Raw genomic sequence first — 19755 nt, 5'->3', positions numbered from 1 at the left:
CTTTGGACTGTACTATGGATATTTCTTCTGTGGAATTTGTTCGTGATACGTTGTCTTCTTGCTGCGTTCTGTTGACTGTTAGTTTGACGTCCGATTCTTCTTTGTTTGATTCTTCTTTTTGTTTTGTCGCGTCTTTCTCTGTGTGTTTGTCTTCGACTGCTTTTTCTGCGTCTCTGCATACCTATAGGAGATATTTCACGTTAATAATGCATAATCTATTTATGAGAGGCTTGCAGTAAGACAGTTACAAGCTGGTGTTCTTAACTGCTTCTGTACTGGCACCTCAGCGGACTTACTCTTTTTCTTCAGGACGTGCTTGCAAACAACAACCACCGTGAGATCGGAGGTGCGGTTCAGGGTAACGTTACCTCATGCTCCGATCACCTAAAACACCACAGCTGATGGATGTGGACAAAGTCTGAGTTGGATAAGCCTAAGTTTGTTCCATCACCAAAAGAAGAGGTTTATAGGCAGTCGCTCCTTGTAAAACACTGTTGTTTAGGTGAATCCGGTTACATTGGAAGCTGACCCCAACATAGTTGGTACTGACCTGGTCCACGATGAGCCTGCCGGCGGCGGCGGCGGGCGAGGCCTGGTCCGGCGGCAGCGAGGGCGGCGGCGGCGCGGGCGGCTTGCGGCCTGCGCTCGACACCGGCGTCGGGGCCACCGGGGGAGCTGCGGGGGCTGCGGGGGCTGTGGGGGCAGGCGGGGCGGGGGGCGAGGGCTGCGGGCGGGGCGGGGGCGACTGCGGGCTGCTGGCGGGCGGGAGCGGGGCGGGCCTTCTCTTTCTTCGGTGCCTGGGAATACAAAACGTACTTGTAAATAGTTAAAAAAGAAATTCAAGGGCTAACTGCCCTTGCCTACTCGTTGGGGATGGTCCGATATAAGGCAAGTGAATCAGCAATGACGTCAGACTAAGGTCTTCAGTGATAGTGCAGACTCATCTGTAAAGATCTACAAGCCCTAATACCAACGGTGAAATTCAGAGTGCACTGTTGGACACTCGTTCATAACATCACGGATAAAAAGGGGATTACACATTCAAGAACTTAAGCTATAAGCAAGTCTGTTCTCTTGCTTTGCGACGTCATCCGACAATGTCCCTGATATCACAATTCTAGTGCGTATACAATTATGTGAGCTATGTATTTATTTTTTTAAAAGAAATAAAGCAGATGAGGTATACATACGGGCGGCTTCCTGTCAGCAGGCGGGCAGGTCGTCGTCGTGCGGGCGCTTGGCGGCGGGCGCGGCGGGCGGGGGCGCGGGGGGTGCGGCGGGGGACAGGGGCGCGGCGGGCGACGGGGGCGCGGCGGGGACGGGGGCGCGCGGCGGGGAAGGGGCGCGCCCCGCGCCAGGCGGCGTGCCCGCTGCCGGCTCTTCCGACACTGGACGGTGACATTAACTTTAGTTGAAGATCTATACTCTATACTTGATTCGTTAATAATAGTATTTTTATGTCTATGTGACATTAGAGTATAAAGAATATTGTGAGATGTGATTCAGTTTTCTACATATCTTAATAGCATGATTGGCAGATCAACCAACAACAATGTTTGGGTGTATTGACTGTATGTTTAACATTCTGTTAAGTACAAAAAGAAGTTAAAGTTCTTTCAGACAAGTTTTTACGTAAGGCTATATTCAGTCATTACTATAAATTCCTTTATAAGATTTTACTCTGAATTTCCTTTAAAAATTAAATAGATGATATGAAATATGACATGTATCCGAACGATCACGCATACAAGACAAACTAACAACCCCACTTTACATCAACTCTAACATGAATCAACGACTCACTCTTGACATCGGGCGTGTCGCCGGACCTCACCGACGTCGAGTCATCTTCCTCCATAGGCATATGAGAACTGCGCGGCTCCTGTTTAAACAAAAACATAATTATATTACTAAAACAGAATTAATAATAGAAGTATGTAAAGGCCTTTGCCTTGCCAAGGGTTTTGAAGACGTGGTCGGGGTGATTCGTTCTTCGTGAGTTTAGTTTTGAAACAACTCGCAGATACGAGTCTTGAAAAATCTAACATTTTTGTAGTACATACCTACTGTTTTTTTATACTTTAATTTATAAAAAACGGTGAACATTAATTTAATGAGTAGGTAAAAAAAGATAAAGATTACAAAAGAAAACTTTCAACATATTTTTTCTACGTTGCCTTGGACGGCAACATTGATAAGTTAGTAAATCCTCTATACCAAATGCATCATAAATAATAAAACATACACAATCTACAACATAAAAAAAACAACGTTACATGACCTAAAAACAAAAATAAATTCATATAAATTATAAAAATAGTAATAAAAACACATAAATACATAAAAATATCATATTATATGTTAGTATTGAATATACCTTCGACGCAGGCGGACGCTCGCGCGGCTGGGCGTCCGATTCGAGTGCAATGTAAACCATACACACAAATAAATTAACGTATTGTTACAATAAAACATATATTAAACATTAGTATGTCATACAGTTATGTATGACATACTAATGTTAGCTGACCCAGCAAAATTAGTTTTGCAATATATAATATTATTTCTAAGGAATATATAAAAAGTAATAAAAAGTTATCCCAGGAGTCTGAAAAATGGTTTTCCGATACTCGGATTACCCAATATGCACATAAAATTTCGTGAGATCGGTCGAGCCGTTTCGGAGGAGTGCAATTTCGTACACCGTGACACGAGAATTTTAAATAGATTTTAGCAATTAACATAATACTGAAATGGTATTAGTGCTGCAAAACAGTTATATATATATTTTTTGTTAGCATACATAGATAAAGTCGATATTAAAATGTAGAAACTATTTGTTATATAATTCAATTATTAAAATAGGCAATTAGCGTCCGCGCAACACTTGCTTTATAAATCTGTTTTCTGTCTAAAAGTATGCGACCATGCCCACTAGCCCGTGCTGTTTCCGACCAGCATCGTCGCCTTTTTAATATAGAGAATATTTTTTGCCTGACACGTTCATAGCACGGTCATGGTATGGAACGGATGTAGTGGGCAGTCGCCTTTAAATATCATAATAATTAAAATCCTATTTTCAAGCGACATCAAAAAAGAGACATTTTCAATTCATCTGAACTTCTGTTACCACATAACTTCGGACTGGATGAACCGATTTTGTTTATATTCCTTTTTATTTACGGGAAGGAGCTTCCATTTAGTCCCATAAGCCTTCATCCAGTTTGGCTCAGATGTTTTATTTGAAATTGGTTGTATGTTTTTGTTGTTAAAGCAATATTATTCGGAGTTGATTTCACATACAAAATTATAAATGCATAATAAATATTCATCAAAAATATATACTAACCAATTCTCTGGTACTGTTCCTTGTTTTTCTTGCCTCTCCTCGATTTCGACTATAGTTGAAAAGGTTCGATCGAAAAGAGGCAAGCATGTTAGTAAGCGTGCAATAAAAGCATACACACAGTGTTAATATAATATTATACTCCATTTGTTAAGTTACTTAAAATCTTGGTGTGACTCTTAAACTAATGAATAGATTAAATTGATCTTAAAGCCACGTTTTTTAAATATATATTAAAATTTTATCAAAATCGGTACAGATGTTTTATAGTCGTAAATTGTATTGTAATAGGGTTTGAAGCCACCCTGAAAATGTCAGCCTGCTAGCTTATCGGGAAGTGCCTCAAAATTGAGTTGCAATAATCCAAACGGAACGACAAACAAACAATATAATAAAAGTGAGTGTATAAAAAACGTGGGAATATCTTATATTCGGCGCTACAAGCCGATGACTGGCGAGAAGTATACACGGTGTTTTTTTAGTCGTCTTACAAAAGGAATCCAGTTCATGTATCCGACGTAAAATACCCCTAGGCTACTCTTAAAAATGATAAAAACGCCGCCCGCGCCCCTCACCATTGTTACAAGGCTCGGACAGCGCTCGCAACAGAGCATGTTTCTAAAAAACTACAAATTGCATCATAATATTGAATAAAAATGCATTTTAAATTTATTCAAATTTCATAAATACCTATTTTTTATCATGAATGTGTTCTAGTCATTGGATACACGAACTGCTTTTGTAAGACGACAAAAAAATCACGGTGTATAGCCGAGGATCGTTTAACGAGGTGCTCTTTCGTATCAAAGGCCAAGAGAAGATTTGGTTCGCTGAGCCAACGGTGTTAGTACTTTTATATAATATTAGTACAAGTTGTAGAATATTCCATGCACATACCTCGCTATCATCATCCACGACCTCCTCCTCGACGACCTCGGCCCTGTACTCCAGCAGCAGGTCTCGCAACGGCTTCGAGTCGAGGTTACCGCTCACGAACTCGTGTTTCAGGAGTTCCACCGCCGTCGGCCTTTTCTCAGGGTCCTGGGAGCGAAGATATGATGGTTAATATTTGGCGCAATGGAACTTTGGGAGTTAATAAAGATTACCATTACGTATTTGTGCGTCTTTAAAGTCTTTTCAGGCAAATCGTGTTTTTAGTAGTATTATAGTTTCGTTAATGCCCGCTATAGACCAAAGGCGCGGTGGAATATCTTTCTGACTAATAAATAAAATGCTACAATCACAGAAAATAACTTACTGTTTTATTCAATAGTAGTAAAACAAATTTTAGGGTAGAAGGCGCGACGATACAAAACAACAATTTATCTCTGACTAGTTTAAGACGACTTTTGCGCAAAGTATTTATATACGGCCTTCTACAAAATAATTTTACAAAAACATAAGCTTTAAAAGGTAAAAGTAGTTACTTATAAACCATATAGTAAAGAAGGCACCCGTTCTTGGGCGAATAGTAATTGCCTGTATACGTATGTGCGGTGTTTTATTGAATAAAGATATCCTACAAACAACAATCTTTATCAATTTCGCCCAAAACAATAAAAAAGGCTCACCTTGACGAGCGCCCTGGCTATGAAGTCGTTGAAGGCCTTCCCCCAGCGGGAGGGCTGGTCGAGGGCGGGCGGCTCGCTCTTCTGTATCTTGAGCAGTACCCTCATGGGCGTCATCTCGTGGTTGGGCGGCTCCATCTGCGCGAACTCTATCAACGTGATGCCTAGAGACCAGATGTCCACCTGGAGGAACAAAAACAATAAAATAAAATAATAGTATAATAATTATGATAATATCCTCCGTGGACAGAGGAATTTAGAGGGTTGGGTATGACTGTGCGAATCAGAGATCAGTCGACCGATAGTCCAGTACTATTATAAAATATTCTACGAGTTAATTCACATCATGGATGGGCGTGGATTAAATAAAATTTACCACGGGGAGGAAGTAAGAGTAGACAGAATAAACTCTACCACGGAGGAGGGGGCGGATTTAATAAAAATTCCTCACTTTGGAGTAGAGTAAATAAACTCCTCCACGGGGGGAATGGGTTGCAGTAAATAAACCCCACTACAGGGGAGGGTTAGAAGACAGTGAATAAACTCCACCACGGTGCGGGAGAGATTTTCGTAAATAAAATCCACCACTGTAGGTGGAGATTGGAGTAAATAAACTCCACCAGAGGGGAGGCGTTGGACTATATACTCCACCACTAGGGGAGTATTGGAATAGAGTAAATAAACTCCACCAGAGGGGGAGGCGTTGCAGTAAATAAACTCCACCATGGGGAAGGGTTTGGACTACATAAAATCCACCACAGGGCGAGGCGTTGCAGTAAATAAAATCCACCACTGGGAGGGCGGACTGCACAAAATCCACCACACCACCCTCACAAACAACACACATACCTTGAAATCATAAGGATGATCGCGGAACGTTTCACACAGCACGACCTCCGGCGCCATCCAGTACGGGGTCCCGATGAACGTGTCGTGTTTCTGCAGCGTCGACTTGTTCTTGGCCGACACGCCGAAGTCCGCTGAACAAATGATGTGAGGGTTGGTAAAGGTGATTGAATTGTTATAGTCTAATGACGTAGTGTGACAATGCTTATGGTGTATGGAGATGATGATTTTTAAAGAATCCGTTTATAATAAATGATCTTATGATTATAAACTGAAAAGCATGTTGAATGTAACGTAAAGATTTAAAATCATAAAAATTCAATCAATTTGCAGAAACACATTTAAAAATACTTGACGAATATTTAAAAAACACTACAAAACTTCACAACACTTTACTCAATACCAAAAAAAACTGCTGTTATCTTGCTCTGACCTACCCAATAAACATAAAATTTCATGAGAATCGGTCAAGCCGTTTCGAAGGAGTGTTTGTACACTAGACAATTATAATTTCAAATACTAAATGAGTTACAATACAAACCATAACCACCCATCTCGAAAATAAAGATGTTTAATTTTCAACACCAATTTTTAAATATATATAAATACATAACATACACAAACGGTAAAGAAAGACACCTTGGCTTGCATGGGACACCAAAAGCTAATAATAATGACGTTTAAATTCAGAAAGCGGTACTTCTGGACACGGCACGTTCCTCTCTCTGGAGCCTTGACCACAGCTGGTTGGGCCCTTTTCACGATGCCAGTCGGACACTATTTTTTATATTTTTAAATATATGTTGTTTTTTTTATGTATTTGTATGTATGTATATTTAAAAATGTAATCAATATGTTTATGTTTAAATAAAGGAAATAACTTTTATATTATAGTTTAGTTTAAAGCAAACACGTTTTGATAAACCTCGTTTTTTAACTATTTTTAAATCCCTATTACACAAGTACCCATCACTTTACAACGACTAACAGTGAGACAATTAATATAATGTTGACAGAAACGCTCTCACAGAACACAAACATTCGCATATTATTATTATTACATACACAATATTATGTAAGTTGATACGGTAAACATAAATATGGCTACATGCTTGTACAAATGATGGCATGGTAATGATGAGGATAATTAAAATCGTTTAGAAACTTTTGAAAACATATTTATATTAAATATATTGGAATTATAGAAAAAATAACGGTTTCCAAACGTATATTCATCAGTATCTCCCGACTAGTTTCGGACCGAAAACTAGGTTGTTTGTAACTTGAATACTTATGCAAATAAAGCGACACAAGGATTAAATTACTGAATCTCGCAGTTGTTCATTAAAACAAACAATCCTCTTTTTTGTCGCGTATTATACTTAATATTGAATTTTGCTTTTATATTTGCCTTATCTATTTGCTAGTACACCTACTTCTTGTAACTCTGCACCACCACTTGATTGACTGGTAGAGAATGCCTCTGACATTAAGACCCCATTGTACATATTTGTATAAAAAAAATTAATAAATAAATAAATAAACTCTATTAATATTAATTGTTCTAGCTACATAGAATATTACACCTGCGGTTGGTGAGTGATGGGTAGGTCACTGAGATGACGGCAAGCTCAGGGGAGCTCTTGAGGACTGATGCCTGTAAGACGAGCGGGATTGTCCGAAAGTGTCACACTACTTAAACCCACCCAGGGTTTAAGTCAGTAGAAATCTGATACTCCCTAAAGCCCATCCAAGTTGAAGGAGTCATATAATGATTTACGATAAACGGTACCGGTAATGAAGTTTAAATGTTACCACTACCATGCCATCAACTGTACTTTCAACGTGAGAAGCTTATTTAAATATAATAAAGCAAATATTTACAAGTTACGTGGTAATTAAACTTACGTAAAAATACATACTATTTACAATGTAATATACTCCCAGACATTTATTTATGTGAAATCGCGTATTTTAGTAAATAATTATATATTATATAAGGTAGACTTGAATGTGTATGAAAGCCCTGCGACACAATTTTTAAAATCATCACTGCCAGAATCGTTTAAAAACCAATAAAAGTAATCCGTCTGATGGGCAAAAACAATGAATAATTGTCAGAAAGACATATTAACGCAGCTGAAACAACAATTACCACGCTTTCGTCTAGCAAACTCACTTAGCCAAAAAACCCCTAAATCCAAAATTTTCAAATCTGGATATATTAAACATATTCTACCAACATATATAACAACATATATAACATACAAGATACACATATAACATACCGCTCCCGTTCCGCCGTTGTTAGTGACGAACGCGGCCAATCATACACAGAGATTTGAAGGCACAACATAGCTTCAGGTCTCTATGTATGACTGGGAGAGATCGTCTGTTGTCGAAGCGTTGCCATGGTTACTGCTTGGTTATCATTACAGTTAGTTTGAGATTTAAGATTATGTCTATATTCTAAATTGATTGAAAGATAACTATCGCAGTGTGTCTTTTATACAAACACTAGCTGTTGCCCCCGACATTGTTCGCGTGGTTAGAAGATATAAGTTAGGAATTTTTGAACGGAAGCCCATGAAGATGAATTTTATAGCCGTTTTTGCCACATTTGCCATTGTATCTTCGCTTCTATTAGTTGCAGCGTGATTTTATATAGCCTAAAACATTCCTCAAGGAATGGTCTATTGAACACAAAAATATTTTTTAAATTTGAAACCAGTAGTTCCTTAGTTTAGCGCGTTCAAACAAACAAACAAACTCTTAAAGCATTATATATTAGTAAGTGGGTGATTCTCCGGAAAAAAGAAAAACAAGTTGCAAACGTCATTATCCTCACCACACTTTGATACTGCAGATTGATGTATTCTATATTATTTTTATCCAAGTTCGCAAAGTACTCAGGCTATTAAAAGATGACTTAAAAATTTTAAAAATTTTGTACTACAGTTACTTAGACCAGTTGGTGGAGGATAATGACGACGTTAACTTGTGTTATTAATTTTTTTCTGGAGAATCACCCAAGTATAGAAGTATAGATATAGATTTTTCGCTTTCCTATCTAAGTAGATTTTGATTTTGCATTAATAAACCATTACTTATTTATTATACAATTACTTGCTTTATTTTTATATCTACAAGTATGAAGTCGCGGGCAACAGCTAGTCATATAAACTTATCATCTGTTAGGTAGTTAAACCGTTGCTATGGGTTACCATTGGTGTGTAAATTGTAAATATAGTTTTTAATAAACATAATAATAAACCTTATTATACATGCCTACGTTACAAAGCAATTCTATACTAAGAATATTAGTAAAAAAAAAAGGTTTTCCAATATAAGAAAATTGACAAATATATAATAGGGATGACGACAATTTTTTTTGCCAGTGTCCGTCTTGTAGTTTTTTGTATAAAAATGGATACGTATTTTTTAATTTGTCCCGCAAACATAAATTGACCAAATTACAGTGAATTAAACTTACGCGTGACGTCACGATTGAGTATAAATTTTACTCTATCGTTAGGTCACAAGCCCCCTCTCCTAAACTTTAAAGCAGTTAATCTTTGTCAATTCTAGTTTTTCTGAAAAAGGAAAAAATACGTGTCTCATACTTTTCAATTATCTAACTGAGGGACTGATGAGATTTTTTTCTTTTTATACCCAGTCATCATCCCTATTGTTAGTAGGTTATAATATACTAAATAACTATAATCACTAAAAAATACGCAAACATATAAAGTTAGTAAACTTGCAACAACACTTTTCCTATCACCCAGACATGACTTGTGAATTAGAATTTCTATGAAAACCACCTTGACTTGGGGTTTACCACCACGTTTTAAAGTAATATAAGACCCACGAGATCACTAGTGCATGAATCTGCCTAGCTACCGTCCCATTGGACTCGCGTAGGGTAAGTGTAAAACGCCTAAACCTAGCACTTCTTGTAAAAACGAACGAGAAGGAAAACGCATCCGTCTCCTTCTTGGCCAGTTATCTGGTCGATGTAATATAAGTCCCTCCCGTCCAGACCTTACAGTAGTCACAGGGCAATGCTATAAGTGAACCTTCACTTCGTGCATGTAAAACCACCACGCCCTGGCATGAATTAATTCGATATCGCGGTTCACTGCTAAACATAGAACTCTCCCAAACTTACCCCACAAAGGCAGGTCATCCTCTTTTCTTATCCATCGGGCTGCGGAGCTTACTACAGACCTACACTCTTCTAACAGTCCATTCTCATGGCCTGAACTAACTGTTACTGAATCCTAAACCGCGCTACGTCATCTGCGTTTCTGTGTCGGTGTATGGCAATGCGTTGCGATCCTTCATGCACCACGTCCAGCCCTGACTACACATAGAAGTTCATCATACATCGGCCGATGGGGCCTTGACACTACATTTGCCGACGCATTTATGCTTGGGCCACACTAGTGGCTAACGTCAATGCCCATTAACTATTTTTTGATGTACCGCCACTTGAAGCAATATTAAAATGTTAAAAAGCCCTCTTCATCCTCTCCTCTAAAAAACTAATTTTGCTGTGCCCGACAGGGTCCATAATTGTTTCTTTTAATTTTACCTACCAGCTTTGTACACATTATGGAATGCAATAAAGTTATTAATTGATTGATTGATTGAGATCTCGCCTCACTCTAAACGGTAATTTTAACGCCTAAAGTAGTAGCTACGCCAAAGTTTAACGTTCAAAATCGCGATAATTAATGGTATTTCTTGTTAATGTGGCCCTAGCATTAGAGACAATAGTCTTGTTTGAGGCAGTGTTCTATGGATCCATATCCATATCCGTAATCGAAAACTACCGGACATCCGAAATAAAAAAATATCCGTAACCGTAACCATAACCGAAATAAAAGTTACGGATAGCTTCAGATAGGGCGGAGTCATTAGGCGCGGGGGAAAACCAAAAACTTGTCACGACGTGTCATATTTACTATTTTACTTTATAGTAAAAATGACATGTCAAATTGACATAAAACTGACAAATCCCAACAGCTGACACCTTTCGTTTTACAGTTCCTTAAAAAATTAATATCCCTAACCGAAACTATCGGATAATCCGAAATAATTGAATATCCATCATAAGCGTAACCGAAACCGATATTTTATTTTACCAGTATCCATATCCGTGTCCGTATCCGGATCCGAAAATATACATCCATAACATCCCTGATCGTCGATTCTGCTATTTACAATGGCCGATAAATGAATGGCAATTGGATTTAAATCTGAAATTATTCCTATTCTCCTAAGAATTTTACCAACACAATAATAGGAAGTAAATTGCTTTGACCTTGAGTGTACAGTCCCATACTGAATTTCCAATTATTGTGTCGGGGAAAATGCTTAAAGATAATACCAAAAGTATCATTTTCATTCATTATCTATCGGCCATCGTAAATAGCAGAATTGGGGCCCAGGTTTGAGTAATCCTTACCTAGCTTGACGCCCCCGGTCATGGTCGCCAGCACGTTCCCCGCCTTGAGGTCTCGGTGTATGACGCGGCGCGAGTGCAGGAACTGAAGGCCGCGGCACATCTCGCGACACACGTACGCTATCTGCAGCTCGCTGAGACCCTTCTCGAGCTCCGCCATGACCGAGTCGAGGGCGCCACCGTCGCAGTACTCGAGGAGCATCTGGAGGTTGAGGGTTAGGGGGAATTAGGCTTTATGAAGATGAGAATAAGAGTCTTTGAAGTTATTAGTTTGGATTTTATTAAATATACTGTAGGTTTTGAAGATGGTCTAGTTTACTATTAAAAAGTGAACAGATAAAAAAAATCAATTCCACTATTAAGGAATTTGATTTTTGAGTCGCGAGGGGATTCAAAAACACATGGACACCCGTACGTATGGACTCAGTACAAGCATTCATGGATCACACAAACGCTTGGCAGTCTCTGCAGGTCTGGCGTGGCGACCTCAACCACTCGGCTATACGTTATTACATTCGTATTGCAAGGCGGCATGAGACGGCCTCTCTTCGTCTTTGAGAAGTAACTATAGACCCGATGATATATCAGTGACCAACTCACCCACAACTTATTATCGATGAAGTAAGCTTCGTGCAGCTCGACGACGTTCGGATGCCGGCACTCGGACAGGATGTCGATCTCGACGGTGAAGTCCGCGAGGTCGTCCTCGTTGTCCAGAACGCACATCTTGGCGGCGGCGAGCTGGCCGGTCGTCTTGTGCTGGGGGGGGGGGCATGATGGGGCGATGGCCCAGGGCGACACATTTTGGGGGGCGCCAAGATGTGAAGTTGGAGACTCTTGCCTCTCCTGGCGCAAACCCTCAGAACTGTGCTCTACGCTAGAGGTGGAATACTTCCACCGCCAAACGTAACGCTAAAGGAAAGATGAAATTCTTAATATAATTTTACTTGGGATCAGCAAAAAACTAACACTTGATATTGCTTCCCTCAAGTGGGCGCCACAATATTTTCGCCCGGGTGTCAGTGGTCCTTACGCCGGCACTGCAGAGACGTTGTCTCGTTTTGGTGAATATAGTATCGGAGCTAGCAACGTTTGAAAAGTAACAACTTTAGGTTAGACGATTTTTTGCTCTTTCGTTTAGAACCTGAGACAACTGGTTAGGGTAGCAGTTGCCTAAAATAGTGCCTTTATTATTATCCTAGATGTCCAGGTTATAATCTTGGATTTTAAGAACATTTTAAGTGGCATAATCGTTATTTCTTCGATAGTAGATTTGGCGAGGTGGCCAAATCCACTCAGCTATCTGTGCAAGCAAACTGAAATCGTTTACATATTCTTCGAGTCTTCAATCTTCATTTAAGATCACTTTAAGCGATAAAACACCCATTTTATCACCATATAACTATTTATTTTCAGCCAATCTAGTATTTATGCAGTATGCAATAATGTACATTTTATCCATCTATCTATATTCTTCATATAAATAGATATAGATATTATAACCTAAACGGGCGAAGACACTGGCTCCTGTAACACAGGCTTTAAGCCTAGCACAGGCGTAAGGGTTACATTTATACTGAACTGTATTTTTATGTCAATAAAACTTTTTTTTTTTAATTTTAATTTTAATAATACTGTTGTATACACACCTTCCCAAACGCGCCATCGCCGAGCTCGCCGACCATGTCCCAGTTGTCCGAGGGGTCGCTGTTGTCGCGGATGTTGTTGAACACCTTCTTCTTCCTGGCATCGTTGCCGCTGCCTAGGTGCAGCACCTACAACAAGCAGGGCCGGTCTTAGTGTCCATAATGTGGGCTTTCTACCGTGGTTTCATAGAACCACACAATTCCGCCTTTTAATTCGGGAGTGCTGGGCCCCTAGTCTTAGTGGGGCCCAAGGCAATAAAGTGCCTTATGGATAATACGGCACTGACAAGCAAGTAATTTACACATTACTTTCTAAGTTACGAAACAAGAAATAATAAAAAAAGTCGACGGTTAAAGCTCCCGCTCCCCCCCCCCCCCTCCACCCACCCACGAGGAAGTTCAACCATCGAAGTAAACTATACAAGGGGTACTTCAAGCTATTTTCAATCTTATGGCTAGGACAATAGAGTTTTATTTATTTTGTTTTGTGCACGCACATGCCGCGACAGGTGTCCAGATCGATATTTCAGTGTTACCTTTTTAAGATTATTAAAGAACGACATGTTGCTAGATTGCGCGTCGCGTGAGCGCGCGCCGGGCGCCTCATCCGTCCTTGCACATCGTGTCACACCGCCACTCTGCCTCTGCGCATCGCTGTAACAAATTATAATAATACATTAGTAATGACAAACTACAAGTATAGTATTGTTTGAACAAGAGAAACATACAAATGAAAAAATATGGGAATCCATGACGGCGATTTCACGATAAATGAAAACTGAATCAACATCGTTTCATAAAATCCAAAGGTCTGAGGTAATAAACATAAAAGAAAATACAGACGAATAGGGAAACTTCTCTTTTTTTATAGTCGCTTGAAAAGAGAATTGCTCAACAAAAAAAATCTTAGTCCATTTAAAGAAGAAAATTTTCAACCAAATAACATGTGATGTAAAAATTTAGAAAGACAATTTTAGAGAATATTTTTATAACAAAAACGTGACATAACATAAAATATAATTAGCATGTTTGAGGACAAACAATGTATGTATGTTTAAAGTTTGTTTAATTTTCCGCGTGTAAAGGACATTTTACATTTGTAATGAGGACGCTATAATATACCTAGCTTTTAAACGCTAAACGATAAAGAAACCGAAAGTTTGTTTTCAATCGAAAAGGGCTAAAGAACTAGGTTCGGACCCAACTCGTGACCCGTAGCCGCGTCAGTTCATGATTAAGGACTCCGTTTGGTCTGAAAACTAGTCGGGCAAACACGATAAATACCTACAATTGATTCACAATTAACAACCTTTAATTGTGAATCATCAAGAGACACGTGAAATTAATGTTTGAGACGCGCCGCAATTCATGAACAAATTTCTCTAAACTAATTTAAAAAAATCACAAAAAAAAAACTCTAAAATATGTTTTTCTTATTCCGCAACTTTTAGCTTGATAAATCAGTCATCGTCTACACTCAGGCAAACTGCACAGTCAAAGCATCAACAACACCAATCAGAGTCAAAAATAATTATGAAATCGTATCAATGGATTGTATTTATAAGCCAAAGATTACAACTAAAATAATAACAGCGTGGGAGTCATTCGTTCAGCATACATCGACTTCCTATTTGGCGTATGAAACGAGACATTTAAAAACGTATAGGTAACTGAAAGTATATTAAGACAGGATAATAAGGGATTCTGATGAGGATATTTTGACAGCCGCGTCCTTGTAAGTGCAGATACGGAAGATGGAGGACAGGGTGTTGTGGCACAAGTGGCTACAATTATTTAATTAAAGTAATTAGTAATGGAAATTTTGTGCTGATTATGGAATCGGTCTCACAGAAGACAATTATTAGATTTCTGCTGTGTCAATCTTTTTAAAATATTATCATCATTTGTTGTTTCATGGTAAATTAAAGAAGAAGGATCAACAAAATCTGTTCGTCCAGTCCGAATTTCTGAGGTCACAAATATAATGAAATAAAGATAGAGAAAAGAATGAGACATGCACCTTTTTGAAAACAGTATTGTTGAAACCTCCTCTTATTGATTTCGCTTGAATAGCCAATGATAATCACAGCGTTTTTTCTTCTTGCTTAACAAAAACGCCAACCGCAGCGTTTATCCACTCAATACAAACGGTCCCCGATACAAATAACATTAGATTTGCACGTCTTATCAAACCAAGGTCGGCGAGCACTCGTTTACGAGTAATATACCTATTACCGTATTGATAAGTTTTGAGAGAGACAAAATGTTTTGAACTAATTAATAAAGATTTTTTTATCTTTATTTCCGATTTATTTTATAACCGTTTACTGACGTCACTGATGTGTATTTATCGCGACCAGCCAACTCTGGTCGGGTCCGAAATTAATCGCCTTACGAAAATCATTGAAGAAAAATGTCGTTTAAAGCTTACTCGGTTAACGACTTACCCGGAGGAAGATCGTAAGAAGGGCGATATGTCGGAGTATTGCTGACTAAAATCACCCTGATTTTGTCTCTGCTTAGGTAAAATTGACTCACATGGGAATCGTCATGGACAACCACCTTCTCGGGGGGAAGTAACGGGTAGTGTTAGACTTACTTCTATAAATCTTACTGAGTAAAAATGAACCGCCGTCAAACACAAAGATTACTTAGCGCGGGTTTTGTTTCTTTTTTTTATGACAGTAATAACTTACAGCGGTTATAACTATCTTACTAAAACACACGTGTTTTCCCTTTGTTTACATTGAGAGCACGAGACCCATTTTCATTTTGACAGCAAGAATTATGTTTATATCCTATAATGTGCAAAACATGGAAATTCATCAGAATAATTTTGTAAAATAGAATGCGGTGCAACAACATAATTTAGGCACATTACTTCAAAATCAAAATTAGCCTATTTATTTATTTATTTATTTATTTATTTATTTCATTTCATTTCATCTTACAAGCTAACAGATGACACATCCAAAACGCTTATAAGATTAATAGTTCGGTGTTACACATCCTCGTCATTATATTTAACAATGCAAAATTATTTAACAATGTCAGGAATGAGCAGAATAATCATAATTAAAAATTGATCAATAATATCATAGGAAAAAAAATACAATCTGAGTCCATAAATAACATTAATATTAAAATAAAATAGCAATAATAATAAAAAAAAAAAAAAAAATAAGAAAAACAAAACGCAGCTAGCAATTAAAATAATAATTAATTACAGTTAATTATGATAACTAACAATATTATGTCAATTTGATGGCTACAATTTATTTAAAATTATTTGAAATTCTTTACACAAATGTCCTAATCCATCGGCAAATAAGTCTAGCTCGTGGTGCTGTGCAAGTATGTCCCCAATAAATCGGAGTGCGCGGTTGGTGGGCGCTTGACGAGCGCGCTCGGTACGTGCGCGGGGGGCTCCAGCAGTCGCGGGCGGCGCCGAGGCGCCACCTGTCCCTGTGAGTTTGCCGACACGTTCCCAGGGACTAAGATGCGGACACGCTCTAGTATTTGGGGACTATCAATCCTATTGTGAATTATGGACAGATATTGCATGACTTGAGACATTGCCCTTCTAAATTTCAACGTTTCAATGTCCACCATACCAGACACGAATAAGGAAGGGTATAAGTAGGGATAGTATCCGTACTGTTTCTTATAAATCCATCGAGCAAATTTACGTTGTATTTTTTCAATCATTAGAACGTATTTCTCTTCATAAGGATTCCAGATAACTGCACCGTACTCGAGTTTACTGCGCACATAGGCATTGTACAATACTTTTGCGACCCGTGTATTAATTGCATTCTTAGTACTATTATCAATAATGATAAAAATCATTTAACTATTTGTCGATCAATCGAGCCGAGAGGACGAGGGTCTTCGGAATAAATTTGATTTAATTGATAGTTACGGATAAATTTCAAAATACTTTAACTACTGGTTGTTTCAAGCGATTATTTAGGTGATTAATTATAGGAACTAAATAGTATTAATTGTATACTTTTAAGTCTTAAGTCAAGTATAAAGCCAACAATATTTATAATCGTTGCGTCTCATGTAAAAAGTCCTATAAGACTTTAACAAAAATCTGTATCTATCGGAGTAGCCGCATTTTAAAATATTGGCGTCAAAATATTTGTACATACCTAAGATTTTTCGAAAATCTTTCTGATGGATTAAACAACATTTTTTTTGTTAAATAGCCTATTTAATGACTCCAATCGTATGTGTACAGACACATAAGATGGAGGGACAGCCCTCCAAACCCTTAAAGCCGTCGGCCACCGTAGACTTCTCCCCGTTTATTCTCTCTCAGTATACATCCATACATTGTATACATACATAAATATGTACATTATATACACAGACGCTATCACAAACTATCGGAGTAACGGAAGCGTGCGCGTGCGCTGATAAAAAAACATTAAATAATTTATGTATTATGATTCATTAGTTCATCGATAAGGGGCATTCGTGACCGTTTGTACTTATATTTTTTGTGTTATTTTGTTTTAGTTTGTTGCTTATTTTAATAATGTTTAATAGGGATATTGAGCACAGAATGTGTGTCCTTGAATGCTTTTCTGTAGGACGGCAAACTGTATTTGTTAAGGAAGGAAGTCAATATCAGAATAGCTTGGGAAAATAGTAAAAGGTAAAAGTAGAGTATATGGTAACGGTAAATAAAGTGAAATATGTTAGACAAATTAATAAAAAGCCTTACTATTTTGCATATTAAGGTCCTCATCCTAGCCTTTTACCAACTGTATTGGGAATCGGCTTCCAGTCTAACACGACTCACAATTTAACGTACCTTTAAAAGTAAGTGAGATAAATAATCTCTCTCCTTATACCGGTCGTTTCCTATCTGAGGATCGTGGTTAGCATCAGGTCAACATTTGGCGCGGATGATCTGCTTCTTGATGATTTTTAATAAAGGACTTGAAATTGAGTCCTATAATTGCGTTTCCCGACTATCAACCCCTACTTTTGTATCTGCGACAGCAAAAAAAGTCCCAGTTTCAGTCAACCTATGCAATATAAAACCTCCTTCACCGATTTACCTAGAATTCCATTCGATACCACGCAGGTATGTCAGTTAGGAGTTGCGCAGCGTTATTAGGTAATCGACAAGCAACCGTATTGGTGAAGCGAAGTATCGCGCGCTCGCGTATTCGTAAAATGTTCGACACGTCTGTCGCAATTGCGAGGAATATACGTGAAAATTTGAACCAGACATGTTCTTTACTTACCTTGGTGTTAAGTTATCAAGTTTGTTGTTGAATATAAAAACTAAACTTTGTTTTGCCCGACATCGTCCACAATGCACCATAACTAATGTCTAATGGTTATCCTTATCATCATCCCTATACCTAGGTACAGGGATGATGACAATTTTTTTTTGCAGTGTCCGTCTTGTTTTTTTTTTGTATAATAATGGATACGTATTTTTTTTATTTGTCCCGCAAACATAAATTGACCAAATTACAGTGAATGAAACTTACGCGTGACGTCACGATTGAGTAAAATTTTACTATATCGTTACGTCACAAGCGGCCTCTCCTATACTTTAAAGCAGTTAATCTTTGTCAAGTCTAGTTTTTCTGAAAAAGGAAAAAATACGTGTCTCATACTTTTCAAATATCTAACTGAGGACTAATGAGATTTTTTCTTTTTATACCCAGTCATCACTCCTATTGCCCGAAGGCCCGCCTGCTAAAAATCGAAAATGATCCACGGCATGGTAACCTCACCCTCTCGGCTATCCGTGCTAATTATATCCTCATACATATCTCCAATTTTGAATACTCAATACGTTTTTCACATCTTAGTTGGTAGGTGCAACCTACCAATATTATAAAAGCGAAAGTTTGTGTGTATGGGTGTTTGTTCCTCTTTCACGCAAAAAAACAACTAACTGAACGGATAGGGACGAAAAAGACGAGAGGAAAAAAAGAAAGGAAGAACAAGTTAAACTAGACGATACTTGGTATACAGATAGTTTATAACCAGGATTAACCACATACGAAAGGTTTTACCCTAATTTATGTTCCCATGGGATCATTTCAATTGCAACTGCTAGTTCAGTAATATTACTAAAGTCTTTTAGATAGACGCCAGTCCAAGCGGTGTAGTGGGCTGTCAATTATCCACAACTACAATATCAATTTAATACGTGGCTGTACACCCTACTTTCTGGCAACACCCGAAGATTTATGATAATTAACTTGGTAAATAAGAACACTAGAACGTAAGACGGCGAGTTGTGACAATTGAGAGGAGTAGTGACCACGTGACGAGCGTCTGAATTGATTAGGTAGGGTCCAAGTTTATACGCGGTAGCGGGTTACGATAAAGTTCCTTAGACATAATATTCTGTCAATTTTCACACATCGTCACCCAGCACAAAGCAAAGCCTGTCTTATGAGCAATATACTGATCAGTATAGTTTAATTATTGAGATTCATCACACTTAAACAAAAGACTACTTCAGAACTCATCATTCAATCATTCTAAAGAACAATTCAAAATCTCATTCCTAAGTAAAAGAACTGACAAGAAATTTGTTAACTTTCATGTTCAGAAGCGATATTTAATCCTCTCTTTAAACATGGTGTTTATACAAATTTCTCGTACCAAACGCATATTTGAACCATAACAACCGCTCCACGCTTCAGCGTATACCTAGCACCAAGCGCACAAGACCGCATGATGTCACCAACCGCCGCTGCGTCACCGGTATTTGTGTCTACCCCGTTATTACGATAGCTTTAAAATACTGACGTATATAAGACGAGTCTTCGCTTTACGTACATTGACTAATATTGATAAAAGATATAAATAATTTAAAATAAAACCTTTTTTGAT

The 19755-nt window shown here is 38.2% G+C and overlaps 1 protein-coding gene and 2 long non-coding RNA genes across 3 annotated transcripts; all 3 read right to left on the bottom strand.

Moving 5' to 3' along the window:
* Position 1: 1 nt before the first annotated feature.
* LOC113506821 lies at positions 2-618 on the bottom strand. The gene is made up of 2 exons (XR_003401756.1): positions 551-618; positions 2-181 (listed from the first exon to the last, which is right to left on the bottom strand). It is a non-coding gene; the product is annotated as an uncharacterized LOC113506821 (long non-coding RNA).
* Positions 619-1203: 585 nt separating this feature from the next.
* LOC113506822 (serine/threonine-protein kinase 10-like) lies at positions 1204-11995 on the bottom strand. The gene is made up of 7 exons (XM_026889668.1): positions 11831-11995; positions 11234-11432; positions 5764-5894; positions 4918-5097; positions 4244-4387; positions 1804-1882; positions 1204-1388 (listed from the first exon to the last, which is right to left on the bottom strand). Exons 1-7 carry the CDS (start codon positions 11954-11956, stop codon positions 1204-1206), a joined length of 1044 nt encoding a protein of 347 aa, XP_026745469.1. The 5' UTR covers positions 11957-11995.
* Positions 11996-12877: 882 nt separating this feature from the next.
* On the bottom strand, positions 12878-13474 carry LOC113506820. Its single transcript, XR_003401755.1, has 2 exons — positions 13413-13474; positions 12878-13005 (listed from the first exon to the last, which is right to left on the bottom strand). It is a non-coding gene; the product is annotated as an uncharacterized LOC113506820 (long non-coding RNA).
* Positions 13475-19755: the final 6281 nt, after the last annotated feature.

Source organism: Trichoplusia ni (assembly GCF_003590095.1).
Source record: "Trichoplusia ni isolate ovarian cell line Hi5 chromosome 26 unlocalized genomic scaffold, tn1 tig00002972_group25, whole genome shotgun sequence".
NCBI classification, from domain to species: Eukaryota; Metazoa; Arthropoda; class Insecta; order Lepidoptera; family Noctuidae; genus Trichoplusia; species Trichoplusia ni.
Note: the sequence above shows the minus strand (reverse complement) of the source record. Positions and strands in the feature narration are given on the sequence as shown.

Coding starts and splice junctions, on each gene's coding strand:
- LOC113506822 (XM_026889668.1), bottom strand. CDS start 11,956: ATGTGCGTTCTGGACAACGAGGACGACCTCGCGGACTTCACCGTCGAG. Junction 11,433..11,830: donor TCATCGATAATAAGTTGTGG/GTGAGTTGGTCA, acceptor CTCAACCTCCAG/ATGCTCCTCGAGTACTGCGA. Junction 5,098..5,763: donor ATCATCCTTATGATTTCAAG/GTATGTGTGTTG, acceptor TTGTTCCTCCAG/GTGGACATCTGGTCTCTAGG.